Genomic DNA, 13,771 nt, shown 5'->3' with positions numbered 1-13,771 from the left:
CTCTACCCACTTTAACCCTATCCATCCAGTACCTTCCATACCCCTCAACTGTTGAACTCAACAGAACTTCCTAGCTGGGGAGACCTAGGAACCTGTAGGTCTACCCCAGTGCTTAGTATTCCAAGGCCTCACTTCCACCATGGTCCCAGTTTGCAGTCCAGTTCTTCTTGGGATAAGCCCTGTGGATGTTTGGAAGATGGAGTGGGGGTGGGACAGAAGAGGGTGCTCTGCCCAGGCCTGGTGACCGGACATCCTTATTTATGTTGAGTGCTGGCATGAGTTCTGGTGGGAGGCTGGAGGGGAAGAGCTACAGAAGGTGAAATCATTCTGAATGATGGGAGAGGACTTGAAATGTCCGTGGGGAAGCTGGGAGGCAGTCAGAAGAGCCAGCCAGCAAGCTGCAGGAGAGGGGGCAGAGACAGGACAGGCGCTGGCAGAGGCGAGGCTGAGGAGAGGTCAGAGGACAGCATCTTGAATGTGGGCTCATGAAGGTTTGGGGTGGTGGTGACATAAAGCCCTTCTCTGTGTCCCTGATTATCCCTTCAGCAAAGTGACATTACACTCTTGGGTGCTCGGGTTCTTTTGGAATTGTTCAGTAAGATGTGGAATTCTAGGCCTTGGGTGAAGTGGAGTCAAAACACAGGTTGAATGTGGCAGACAGGAGCCTGAGGAGCAGGAGGGACAGGTAGCCCCGAGTGACACCACTCTTCTCCTGAAAGATGTGCTGAGTCACAGTGCTGAGGGCAGGGAGCCCAGAGATTGCGTGATAGGATGTCCTCTGGGACAGTCCAGGGGGAAGGAGCAGACGCCTGTGTCATGACTGAAGGCAGGGCTGGGAGGACTCTTCAGGAAGGGTATGAAGCTGAAGATGGGGGTACTGGGCCCTCCAGGCTGTCAGGGCAGGTCAGTCTGCGGGCTGGGGAATCTGCCAGAGAACGGCGCATGGCTGACGGCAGGTGTGGATCCATGCAGGCCTTGGGGGACTGGCAAGTGACGGCGTTCATTAGAGCACAAACGGGCAACCTTATGACACAGCAATTCCACTGCTTTGCATGTGTCCTGGTGGGACACCTTCATATGTATACAAGGATACTTGCTGCAGGATAATTTTTATCGTGGAAAATTGGGAGCCATTAGGTGTTCACTACTTGGAGAACAGCTAAATAACTATGTCAATACCGTGTGTGGAATGTTATGTGTGTGGTGGTTAAAAAAGACTGAGCCAGCTCCATCTATGCTTGAATACCCTGACATAGAAGATTTTCAAGGTATCCCGTTGCATGCCAAAGGCAAGCTGAAGAAGTATTCCTATAAGACGATGCCTTTAATGTAAAAAATTAAAATCACAGAACAGCATTATGTATTTTCTATGGGCACATGTACGTGGATGCAGGGAAAAGCCTTGGGAAGGTTGGGAGACAGGACAGAGTGTGGGGCATTCTAGAAACTGGGGCCCAGCCATGAAATTTTGTGAATCACATGGAGGGCTCGAGCCAGATCTGGGACGGGTAGAGAGCCCCTGATCGGTTGAAGTGAGGGAGTAACTCCATCACTTTTGAATAGGTTAACTGGGGGAGCCAGAGAATGGGTTGGGTTTCAGGAGCCTGGAGCATAGAGTCAGGCTGTTCCATAAGTGAGATGAGATAAGGGAGGGCTGAACGGAGGTGGAGTTGACAGGGCTCATCTGGGAGCATCTTCAAGACCTGGTGATTGGCTGGATGTGGGTGGGGAGGGGGTGCAGAGAGGAGAGGGGTGTCGAGGACAATTCCTGGATTCTGGAGCTAGTGATTAGAGAAATGGAAGCTTTTCATGCTCAGCAGTGAACTTAAAGTCACACAGATCATCATGACGGAGCCAGCAGCAGCTCCAGCTCCCCCGAGGAGACATCAAAACCCAAGGAAAGGAAGAGAAAGGGACTGGGCAGAATGGAGCGACGATTTTTGTTGTAATGTCACAATTGCTAGGAGAAAAGAAAATCTGACTCTGAACACAGAGGGGAAGGGATTGCATCATCTTCATTTATACTGTCATTCACTTATTCATTCAATAAATATTTCTTGTGCCTACTCTGTGCCAGGCTCAGTGGATATAGCCACAACGAAGACGGATCTACCAGCTGTATGAGGCACACTGCTATTTGACAAGCATTTACCAGGCAGCAGCTCTGGGCATCAGTGACGTCAGGGAAAGGTGGGGTCTCCCAAGCCTTGTCAACACCCAGTACTAATAAAGGGCCAGCTTCAGGCCAGGCATGGTTCTAGGCACTTCATATGTTTTAATTCAGTGAACTTATTTTATGGCAGAGGAAACTGAGGCCCACAGATGCTAAGTAACTTGCCCAAGATCACACAGCTAGTCAGTGTCAGAGCCAGGATCTGAACTTAGGTGATTTGACCCCAGCCACTGGTCTGGGTGCCTGGCCACTGCCTGGCACTGCCACATCCCACAGCAGCCCGTGTGAGTGAGCCTGGTAACCACATCCCTGGCATAGAGTCAGAAACAATCCATGAGTCACTGACCTCTTGGACATTCCATTTTTCCAAAATGGATAGACTTCCTATTAGCTACCTTACACGCTACCTTACAAGGGCAGGGACAGTTCTATCTCATGCGTGTGTGTGTGTGCGCGCGCGCGTCTATGTATGAAATTATTCTTCCCTAATACAAAGTGCTGTTACATCTCTCGTCCTGTTTTTCAGCCCAGGGCTCTAAGTAGCTATCACAGTACTATTTCCACTTCAGAAGCAATAAACCAGAGCTAAAGGGAAATGGTTCATATCGGGATGATGGAGCAAATGAATGGGAGCCCAGGACCTGACCCCACAGGGACCTCATGGCCAGGCTGGGGTGTCTTCCAGGTGGCCTGGCTCATGGAGTCACCAGCCAGCTGCAGATCCAATTAGATGACACCTGCTTTCCTTGTTCCAGAGTTCATTTCCTCCTCATCTGTAGCAAATGTTTGAACACTAAAGGTCCTGCCTGGCTGAGGGTCAGGCTTAGGGAGACCTCAATAAATGCCCGCAGGTCGATGCACAAAAGGCCCACGTGTTCATGGCCGCAGGCAGGACCACAGATTGGGTGAAGAGCCAATCACCTTGCTCCGATCAGCCTGCTGCTACAGCCTGGCCTATGGGGGTTTCCAGATTTAGGTGAACGGAGAGAAGGGAAAGAGGCTGAGGAGAGAGTAAAGGGGCTTAAGGCAGAAAGGGCACAGGAGAGCGAGGAGCTGGGTTGGGAGAGGAAAGCCGAGCTAGTGGGAAGGGAAATTTGGACAGAGCTGGCGGGGCTTTAGACATCATCTGGTCGCGTGGTGTTCAAGCTTGTTTTGTTTTGACCCACAGAACCCTTTGCTTGGCACCCCAACAGATTGCCCAGGTCAAATGGATCCACGTGTTGGGGGAGTGAATGCCCATCTGCTTACTCCACCCCTCTGTGCTTCCCCAGGGCCTGGGGGCTGCCCAGGGCTCTGCACAATACAGTTTCACTGATTCACATCAGATCCCTTCATTTTAGAGATGAGCAAAGGGAGGCCAGAGAAACTTAACCAGGTGAGGAATTGGTGGCAAAACCAGGCCTCCAGCACCCCAGTTCAAGCCTCTGTCTCTGCAGGCCTGCCACTCTGCGACAAGCGCCTCCACCTCACGACCTGCCCACAGTGGGCCGAGTTTCTGCAGACGGCCCAGTTCCCTATAGCTGGCAACCCGCGGCTCCAATAGGCCTCTTGCTTGCTCAAGCCCCACCCTCACCTCATATGCAGGACCCAGGGCCTGCACAGGCTGAGAGAGGGGACCGGCCCTCTGCAGGGGGAAGGGCAAAGTCCCCAGACAGCCTAGGGGACCAAGAAGAGCCAGCCCCCAGATACCTGGACCTGGGGAGGAGAAGGGAAGGGGGTCAACTTCGTGTGTCCCACTTACCGTTCCTCTCTCGAACTTGTTGGTGCGGTTCTCTGACTTGCCAAGGTACCGTTCCCCGGTGTCCCCCAGGTCCCCGTAGATGGTGATGTAGACCTTGGCATCCGTCCCTGCCCCAGGAATGTTTCCTGTGAAGATCTGTACCGAGTACAGCACAACTGGGCGGGCAGTTGGATAGACAGACAGACAGAGGGACAAAGGGAAGAAAAGGATGGCATCGCTTTAGGTTTGGGGGGAACAGGATTTGCAGGAGGTATTAGGCTTCTAGCCCAGGCCTCAAAGAAGAAGTAGTGTCTTCCTTGTATTTGATCAATCATGTACCTTCTGCTACAAGTCTGTGTGGATTCACCAGCAGGAAGTTCGTCCAGACACAGGACTCCTAAGACCCAGAGGATGGAGACTTCTCCCAGGGCCCTTCAAACCACCCATCCAGCTACCTACAGCTTCTGGGAGAAAGACTCAGGAAACTGCCTGACCTGTGCACGTTGTGGCCACTAAAGCTACTGGCCCTCACACACTGACAAGAATGTCCCTTCTCATTTGCGGGTGACCAGGAGCCACTCCAGGCCCTTCTACACAGTTTACGGGAAAGAGCAAAAGTTTTTGAAAAAATAGTTTCCCCTCAGTGCCCATTTCCTAGTTTTCATTTATTCTTTAACCAACTGCCGTTTGCTACCTGTTCCCAGAGCTCCAGGAAAACCCCTCTCCCCAAAGCCCCAGTGCCTGCCACCCTCCCCTTCATCTCCATGGCCTGTGGGAAGGGCCTGATAAAAATTGGTGTGACAATTATTAAAAATTATTAAGGAACATAAAAATGAATGCTGTCTTGTTTGTGCTTTGCTGCTACGGGCTCATGGAGGAAGAACAAAGTATCTCCTTTCCCAACCTCCACTCTGGGGTGGGAGGGGCAGGGAAGGCAAGTTGTGAGTTTTCATGAAGACTAAGGATTCTTTGTCCCTTCTCCATATTCCTCTGTCCTATGAACTTTTGAGTTTCAGGCCAAGGAAGAGGGGACTTAGCTGGATTATCCCCCAGGGGAGGGAGGGAAGTTGTGGCTTTGAGGTGAAGGGCGGAAGTGGCCCAACTGGGAGGAAAGGTAGCTTTCCCAGCCTGGGAGCAGGTAGGAGTTGGGAGTCTCCATGGGTATCAGCAACTCCTCACCTGCACATAGAGACCCAATAGGGAGACGGCTATGGCTTATCTGGGGAGTTGGAACAAGGAGATCTCAAGGCGGAAGAGAGGATTTTGTGACAAAGCCACGGTCTGTGGAGAAGCACCCAGAGAAACAACACATGCATGTCAGCAGGGAGCCAACAGCAGTGTGTCTGAGCGGCAGGGGCGCACAGGTACAGGTGGTACCCATCCTGGACGAAGGGCCAGACCCCTCCTGGGAGCCTCGGGATTCTTATAAGACCCTAGAAAGGGGGATTTCCCTCCTTTCAGGGACAGCATGGGCTTGCTTACCAACCCTCGCAAGTGGGCTCAGAACTTCATTTAATTAAATTTAGAAAAGGAAGGTGATGGGAGTTGCTCATATCCCTGGTTATGGAGCACATAGACGCCCACCTCTTGGTTCCTATGACTTTCCTCACTTCCCCTTGGATTCCACAGCGTTATTCTCCCCTGCTCTCCTTCTGCTTCTCTGGCTGCTCCTTCTCGAGCAGCTTCATGGGTTTCTGATCTCCTGCCTGCCCCCTGGATGCCACTGTCTCCCAGCCCCATCTACTTCCTTCGGCTCTCACCCTGCATGCCCTGGGTGTTGACTTCCATAAGTTCCCTGTCACCTAGGGGACACGTCCACCTGACTAGACCACAGTCACAACTCAGGTCCGAACCTGAAATCTACGCCCTCCTGCACCCCCTTTGGCAAACCTTCTCCCGTCCCATCCTCCCCGTCCCCGTAGCCCTCCCCAGCACTCTGCTCTCCAAACCTCCAAGTTGCACTGTGAGAATCACTCTCAGAGCCCCGCCTCCCTCAAGGGTGGGAACCAGGGCTACTGACACTGCCCCCTCCACCCACCTCGCTCAGCTCAGTGCAGAATCTGGCCAGCATTTCACATGTTGCATTCCTAAATAAAACCTTCCCTTTGGTGTTGAAAAGAGTCAACATTACCCAAGCCTGTCTGGCTAATACTGACATGAGTAGCATGTGGAGTTTTGTCACAGTGTAGACATAACAGTGGACTGTCTTCCCCGGCGCCCCTACCCCTTGTCCCCCCATTTTTCTCTCCGTCCATTTCCTGGCTGCGCTTCAGCCATGCTCTACACCTGGGCAGGACATTTTCTAGGAGCCCTTGTTCCAGAGTGCGGTGCTGTGTCCCTAGGGGCTGTGATTAAACGGCCTTCCTGCTCCCCCTCTCCCACCTGCCACTGCTTTCTTTAGTCTTTTGGGAATTAGGAAAACTGATTCAGCTTCAGATGCTGAGCAATGCAGCTATGCAGTCAAATCCAGCTATTTCTGGATCCTCCTCCCTCCCCATCCCACCCGGGCCACACAGCGCTCAGTGGAAAGATGTTTCCCTAGAAACATCACCAAGCCCAGTGGGTCTGCAGCATGTTATTAATACAGAGCAGCCCAAAGGTGCCACTGGGACAGCTTTCCAGAACGTCCCGTGGGATCCAAGTACAAAAGGGAATTATCCCCCAGATTTCATAACAAAGAAAATTCAGAGAAAAGGATATGGATAGGGAACGGCATGTTATTGAGGCAACACTTGCTCTTATCTCTAAGCAGTGGCAGCTCAGATGAACAGAAATGTTAGAGCTATTTTATATCCCCTGGCTCCATATGGGGCCTGGAATCTTGGGTTTTATTCCAGTTTTATCCAAGAAGGCAGTGCACCAAATATAAGCTGGATTTCCAAGGTTTCATAGCGTCTCTGATCTTTTATCAAAGCTAAAATACAAAAGTATTCTCTAGTATGTCATCATGGCAGAAAGTCTGTTTGTTTGCAAGTGAATTTGATTTTTGACTTGGCTAAAGCTTATTTAGAGCTGGTAGCTGGTGAATAACGTAGTGGGAGACATGGACATTGGCAGTGCTGGCCAACACAGGGGGGTGACTGTCCATGTGGTCCAGGATGAATTCACGTGTGTGTGTGTGTGACTCATACACTCACATGTGTAAACACACACACAGTAGAAAGAAAGGAGAAGAGAAGGCTGAGGACTGAGCCTGGAATCAATACCACCTGGCACGAGAAAGGAAAACAGCATTCAGTCAGAGAGGTGGGAAGACGACCAGAAAATGGTGGCTCAATAGCAATGAAAAAGTACAGAAGTGTACGGTCAGGCTGACGCAACTCCTGCAGAGGAAACGACATCAGTGAGGAATGGATTACGGTAACTGACTCCAACAGGAAAGAAACCCATGACCTCGGTCACTCCGAAGCTGCACCCAGGCCCTGAGAACAAATAAACCATAGCTCCAGTCATGGATTCATCCAGGATGCTTCTGGATTCATCCTGGGTTGGCACAGCTGAATCCAGAAAGAGCAAAGAGGACCAAGCCCCACAGACTGTAGCCAAAGAAAGCAAGAGAAGGGACAGAATCAGGACCAGGATAATTGGGATGAGGCCCAGGAGAACACATTATCTGGATGTACCATCACACTGTCAGACCAGGAAAGGACTCGAGTACAAACCTTGACTGAGACAGCTGAGACTTTGAAGAATAGCCCTGCCATTTATTAGCTGTGTGAACTTCGGCAGGTTATGTAACCTCTGTGAGCCTCAGTTGTCCCCTCCACGGAATGCAGATAATAATAGACTCTTCCTCCTGGGTACAAAGGCCCCGCCTGGCACAGGGAAGGTGCCTTACAAGGGAGGTGAGGAGGGCGATCACACCACTTACTGTCCAGCGGCTCCTCCACTTCCTTATAGATTTGCCTTAAGGATCCATCGTTCATGTATTTCTCAGTGAAGATGTCGAAAGGGACCAGTTCTCGAATGGTCTTCTTATCATCCTCGGAGGTGGCAAGCCATCGATCACAAGCAAAAGTAAAGGTCTCTGTACCCTGGGGTGAGGAGGCAAGAAAAAAGTTAGTCCTTAATGTGGAAACTGCCACCTTCTGTGGTTTATCAGCATGTCAACACTCATGGGGACCAAGGACAAAGGTCATGGAGCCCCATAGATAATGCAAAAGCCACAGGGAGACCCCCAACAACCCCGCCCCAATTCCAGCTGATCTCGTCTTAAAGACATATACAACCATATCAGGGCTGGCTCTTGAAGGCTGGGGTTTCCAGGGTCACTTAAGAATAGATATCTGGACCCCCATCTCGGAGATGCACACGCAGTGGGCAAGGGGAGGGGCTCTGTATTTTTCAATTTCTCCCAAGTCACTCAGATCCACAGCCATGACTGAAAGCTGCCTCTTAGGTTTGGAATTCTGTGGTGTCAGAATGTTTTCCAAATTGTTCAGGTGGATGTCCTTCTGTATTCACCTCTAAAAGCAGGCAGGGCAGGCTTGGTCACTCTCTAGTGGTATGGCCTTGGGGTGGGGAGCAGGGCATGGCTGCCCAGACCCTCCTCCAGACCCCTAAACTAGGTTCTGCAAGTTTCTGCTTGGAACCAGAGCTAGTTCCCGTATGCTGAGTGCACTGGGAGAATTTGTCTCAGAAGATTTTTTCTCAGCGTAATAAGGCTGTAGGTTCTTATAACGCATCTGCCTTGAATCTCTTCTAGAAAGAGGCACTAGGAACAGCAGGACAGAGCAATCAGAAACTCACATCTTTATCTGGAAGGAGCCTGCGGATTTCCACGTAGGCACAGTGCCACCCAGGATTTATACCCGTATTATCATGGCCAATCCGAATTTTTTCAATGATTTCTCCCACATCTTCTAACTGGAAAGGAGATAATGCACGAGATGTTAGCCGACAGGTCCAAGAAAGTACAACCTGAACAAAAATCTGCCTCCCCAGGGCATCACCCGGAGACCCTTTGAATTTCCAGTGGTCACTTTCTCTCCATTGTCCAGCCAAGCCAGCCCCACACATGCCATGTTCATGCTCCCTCACCCCCTTAAAATCAGCCTCGTTTCCGGAACTCAGTTCAATCAACCTCTGGGAGGTTGTGCCTTCTTTTCACGGCGGAGCCCAGCTCTAGCTCTTCCACGACTTACCCTTGAGCAGCTCATTCCCAGCTTGAGAACTGACGTGAGTACCAGAAGGTGAGTTCTCTCTCTCTGCCTATGCCCTGTCTTGCCAGCTTGATCTTCTCCTTGGTCTTCCAAGAGGCCCCTCCTTCTCCAGCCACTCCTCTTCTATATCCCTCACGTTCCAGTCCCGTGAACTTGACTTTCTCTTGCCATGGAACCCTGGCACATGCTCTCCCTGCCCCTCTCTTCCTCGTTACCTAAACCAGTGTCTGTCTGTTGAACCTCATCATTCAGGTCTCAGCTCAAGGATCCCTTCCTCAGGGAAACCCCCTGAACCATCCGGAAAAAGTCAGATCTCTTCCTGATGGGCTCTTGTAGCATCCTACGACCCCCCGCTCCCCAACACAGAGCACTTCTCACAGTTGGAAGTCCTTTCCTGTGATTCCCTCTCCTCCACCCCTGAAAGCCGCAGGGCAGGCCGCCGAAAGCCCAGAAAACAGCCTGTGACCTAGGTACTGAATACGTATTGACTGAGACCATGAAAGAATGAGTGTTTCCTCATCTGCAAAACGCGAGTGGGAAAGCCGGCCAGCTTCTCTCACATACAATATTGAACCGTAACCAAGCTGGCGCGTGTGAAAGTCCCACTGAACAGAAAAGTGGATCCATGTGGGCCATAGTGAGTCCCTGAAATTCAGAAGCTCTAATCTCTCCTCTCGCCTGCCTGGAGCCTGTGGGGCCGGCGTGTAGGGGAGGGGCTCAGTCAGGAATGACTGATACGTCTCTTGGCGCCCTCTAAGGAAGTAGTGAGCTGGCCAGACACAAGGCAAGGTCATCTAGTCAGCTGGCAGCTGCCTCCCTGGCTGACTTCTGCCAGGCTGCCACTCCAGGGTCTCCAGGGACTCTTGGGCCTCTCCCAATTCTCTTGTGTCACACGCTCCTCTGAAATGGTGCCATACATATGGATCCACACCCTGCCTCATCCCTACGAGCATCTGGGCAATAACAGGACAAAGAAAGAGATGAGGAAATTGGGGCACAAGGACAAGAGGACAGGGAGCATCCAGATGCCCTGGCTCATGGTTGGCTTATGGAACTCATGCTTCAAGATTTGATTTAACGGTTGTGTGTGTGTGTGTGTGTGTGTGTGTGTGTGTGTGTGTAGATTTGAGTTTTCTGCAGGCCCGCTGCAGAGCTGGCTACCTGCCTGCCCTGCTCTACCAACTTCTCAGTGCTACAAGGAGAGGGCATAGTCAGCTCTAGGTGGATGAGAACTCTTGATAAGTGAATGGTGTCTGAATGATTGCGTCATTCATCAAATGTGAAGACTCTGTAACCCCAGATGGAAGTGACCTTTGAATGAACTGCAACAGCCTCCAACCAGGTTTCCTCCCTCCTCACACACCCACCCGCAATAGGCAGCCCAAGGGGAGGCCCCTTAGCACTGCTTGGGGAACCTCCCCCCACTCCCACTCCACCCTCATCCTTCCCAATTGTAGTCTTGGCCCTGCCACCTGTGAGCTATGTGATCTGAGGCAAACCACGTGACCTTCCAGGCTCAACTTCCTCGTCTATAAAATGGGGGAAGAATAATGTCTCACCCAACTGAAGGCAGGGGTGTGGGAAGGGTAAACCCTTGAGGTTACTTCTAGGTCTAAGACCCCAGACTTGGTTCTTTGTGTCAACTATGCTGTCCTTCCGGGTGACTAGCATGGCACCACATTGCTGGAAACTGTGAATTAACATGGGTGCTGCAGATGCCGTTGCTTCTGCTACCCTGCATCCCTCCCCCAACTCCCCACTAGCCAGCTCACCCAGGCTTCATCAGAGAAGTGGAGTGCCCTGCAAGCCCCCAAGGGGCTTTCTGAATCATTAAACAAAGGTCAGAAATTTCAGGCTGATGTTAGTGCTGCGGATATTTTTAACGAGGCCTTATTTTTTCACAGTGGGAGAAACATGGAGGCTATAGGTGAAATCCCTTGGCTCAGAGAATCTCCCCTTGAGGACACTGACCTGCTTGTCAGAACCAGGGAGTGAAGACTCGTCTGCCTCACCCTATGTCCAGGGACTTCTTTTCCTCCTTCCCCATCCCATCTCTGAGGTGTGAGATGTGTGAACCCGGGCTTTGATCGTACTTTTGTAATCTTAACCATCCAGCCATCACGTGGGCTGTGCCAGGGAGGCCATCTTAGCCGTGACCCTCAGAGAGCAAGGAGGGTTTCGGGGAACCGCTGGCCATCGGTGGGGGGCCTCAGGGATGCACTCAGACAATGCCAGAATCAGAAGGGACCCTATTGTTCTTCCAAGAGGTGAAAGAATTAAGCAGGGAAGGCTCTGGACCAGAACTGCTTGAGTCTAGACCTTGGTTCTGCTGTTCAGTAATTATGACACCATGAGCAAGTTGCTTAAACTTACTGTGCCATTTCAGCTGCAAAATGGGATTTAATTACACTATCTAACTCTTGAAATGGTGGTGAGGATTAAAAGAGTTGATACACATCAAGTGCTTACAACAGGGCTGGCACATGGGAAGTGCTCAATAAATATTAGCTATTACTGCAATTTTCCCGGCCAATCCCTGTGTCTTAGGATGAAGACACAGAAAGAAGGTGTAGCTTGTTCACGGTCAGTGCCTGAGCCAGAACCAGAACCCAGGGCTACGGGCTTGCAATCCAATGCTCATCCTCTTACCCGAAGATCAGTCAAAAAAGAGATATGAAGAAAGAGCAAATCTTTTTCATGTGTTTCCAAGTTCTTCTATTCCCCCAACACCCAAATAGATATGAAAAGAGAAAAGGGGAAAAAAAAAAAGCAACAAATAACTAGCAAATGATAGCTGCCTGTTAGTGGGGATTTCATTGATAAAACCCCCCGGAAGTCATGTTGAGGTGTAATCACAGCCCAGCCAGTGAAAGCATCAGGCTGGGATGACTCACTCACCACGACATCTTGGGTGGATGAGAGGTGATTTTGTGTGGATAGATGAATCACTCTTGAATTTTCCTTGCTAACATATTCCACCAAGATGGCAACCTTCCCACAAGTGTTGATTGCTCCCAGGGAAGGTGGGGAGGGAGTAGGGAGTCCCTGGGACAGACACTGGCCAGGGAAGAAGGAAGGTGCTCTGGACTTTGTTTCCCATCAGAAAGCAGGGGCCGCATCTCCAAAGGTCTCCACTACCTGGGGAGTCCAGGCTCCTGAGAATGCCAGCTCTTCTCCTTCAGAGGTGTCCCCTTGAAGTCCTGCTTTATTGGGTCCTCTCCCTTAGTCACGTCCCCCTGGCCGAATCTCAAACCATGTGCTGTGTTTACTTCTACCACGATGGTCCCCTGGCTCAGCAGTCCTCCCCTCCTTGTCCCTTCTTATGATCATCTACAGATCCAGCTCAAAGCCATCATTTCCAGGGAGCTTCTCTCATCTCTGACACCCACAGCAGACTCAGTCAGCCCTGCCATATGCCCTCATCCCCATGGGCTAGTCTACTGTAGGGGCTAAGAGCACATATTCTGAGCCAATCCCCCTGGGTTTGAATCCTGCTTCCCCTACAGTCCAGCTGTGTGATTTTATGTAAGCAACTAAACTCTCTGTGCGTCAGTTTCCCCATCTTCAAACAGGGATAATAATCACAGCCCATGGTTGCTCCGAGGGTTAAGGAAGTTAATACAGGTAAAGCTGTATGACAGCGTCTTCTTACCCACAGGAGCACCCATTGGGATGATTACCAAATTCTCTCATTAACTTTATGTGGAGGTTGGGGGTTCCCTAGCTGGACTGCAAGCCCCTTGCAGTCAGAGTCTGGGTCCTCCCTTTCTCTTGTCTCTCCCACCCAGTCTAACACAGTGGGTGCACAGGGGACGCACAGTGGGTGCACACGGGAGGTACTGAACTGAGGTGTACAGGAGATCAAGGAGCTGTGACCCACATCCATAGCAAACATCAACCAACCAAACCTCTAGGCCAGAGCTGAGGAGGAAGCCAAGGAACAAATGGGCTGTTCTGCATCAGGTTCCTTGGCCATAGCTTGGTGGGTGAGCGGGAGACACAGCTGTGTGATGAGTGAGTCAGGAAGCCAGGCTCTTCCCGTGGAGACATGTCTGCTGTTGGTAGCACTAAAGATGGCCCCAATGGGGGTGGAATTGTGCCTCTGGTTTTCCCAAGCTCTGTCCACTCATTATGATCTTTGACCCTGGCACTAGTTCTGGAGAGACAGGGCAAGACTCACCATCCTCCTGTACTCAGATGTACTGAGGCCCAGAGAGGCCCATCTTCCTCACTCACAGAAGCCCATCCAGGTGACAGACACGTCTGCCTCTGCACACAGGGATCCTTCTTACCCTCCATCTTCTGGGCCCACCTCACCCCCCAAGCCTGGCTCCCTAGCAGCCTGCTGAGCCCACGTACCTCCATAATGAAGCGAGAGGCAGACTTCCTCTCAAAGAACACCTTCTGTTCCCTCTTGTTGCTGCACAACTTCCTCTGCTCAGTGCACAGACCATCGCAACCATAGATGACAATGAAGACGCTGGCGTTTGTCCCAGCGGCAAACACATCGCTCGTGTAGAAGGTGATCTCATAAGGAACAACTGAGGGTAAGGGACAGAGGGTTAAATCAGAGGGGTCATGAGAACAAGAACCAAACACAGGCAAGGTCACGTTCTCCACCAGCACCACCGCCCTGGACCTCTTCCCCAGGAGCTGCTGCCCGGGGACCTTCGTTGGGCCACGTTTACCTAACATAGTGAGCTAAAATTCTTTGTG

General features: G+C 51.2%; 1 protein-coding gene across 9 annotated transcripts in view; it reads right to left on the bottom strand.

Moving 5' to 3' along the window:
- LOXHD1 (lipoxygenase homology PLAT domains 1) overlaps positions 1 to 13,771 on the bottom strand; it is a 141,317-nt gene that overhangs the window by 35,063 nt on the left and 92,483 nt on the right. For 7 of the 9 annotated variants that reach the window (XM_074340025.1, XM_074340029.1, XM_074340026.1 and 4 more), the window contains 4 exons: positions 13,415 to 13,596; positions 8,643 to 8,759; positions 7,765 to 7,927; positions 3,915 to 4,069 (listed from right to left, as the gene is read on the bottom strand). In XM_074340025.1, coding sequence (XP_074196126.1) covers positions 3,915 to 4,069; positions 7,765 to 7,927; positions 8,643 to 8,759; positions 13,415 to 13,596 — 617 coding nt within the window. The remainder of the gene's footprint in view (positions 1 to 3,914; positions 4,070 to 7,764; positions 7,928 to 8,642; positions 8,760 to 13,414; positions 13,597 to 13,771) is intronic. The other 2 variants (XM_074340028.1, XM_074340031.1) reach the window with 1 other exon arrangement.

Source organism: Rhinolophus sinicus, linkage group LG09, assembly GCF_036562045.2.
Source record: "Rhinolophus sinicus isolate RSC01 linkage group LG09, ASM3656204v1, whole genome shotgun sequence".
In the NCBI taxonomy this organism is placed as follows: Eukaryota; Metazoa; Chordata; class Mammalia; order Chiroptera; family Rhinolophidae; genus Rhinolophus; species Rhinolophus sinicus.
This window is presented reverse-complemented; position numbering and strand designations above follow the sequence as displayed.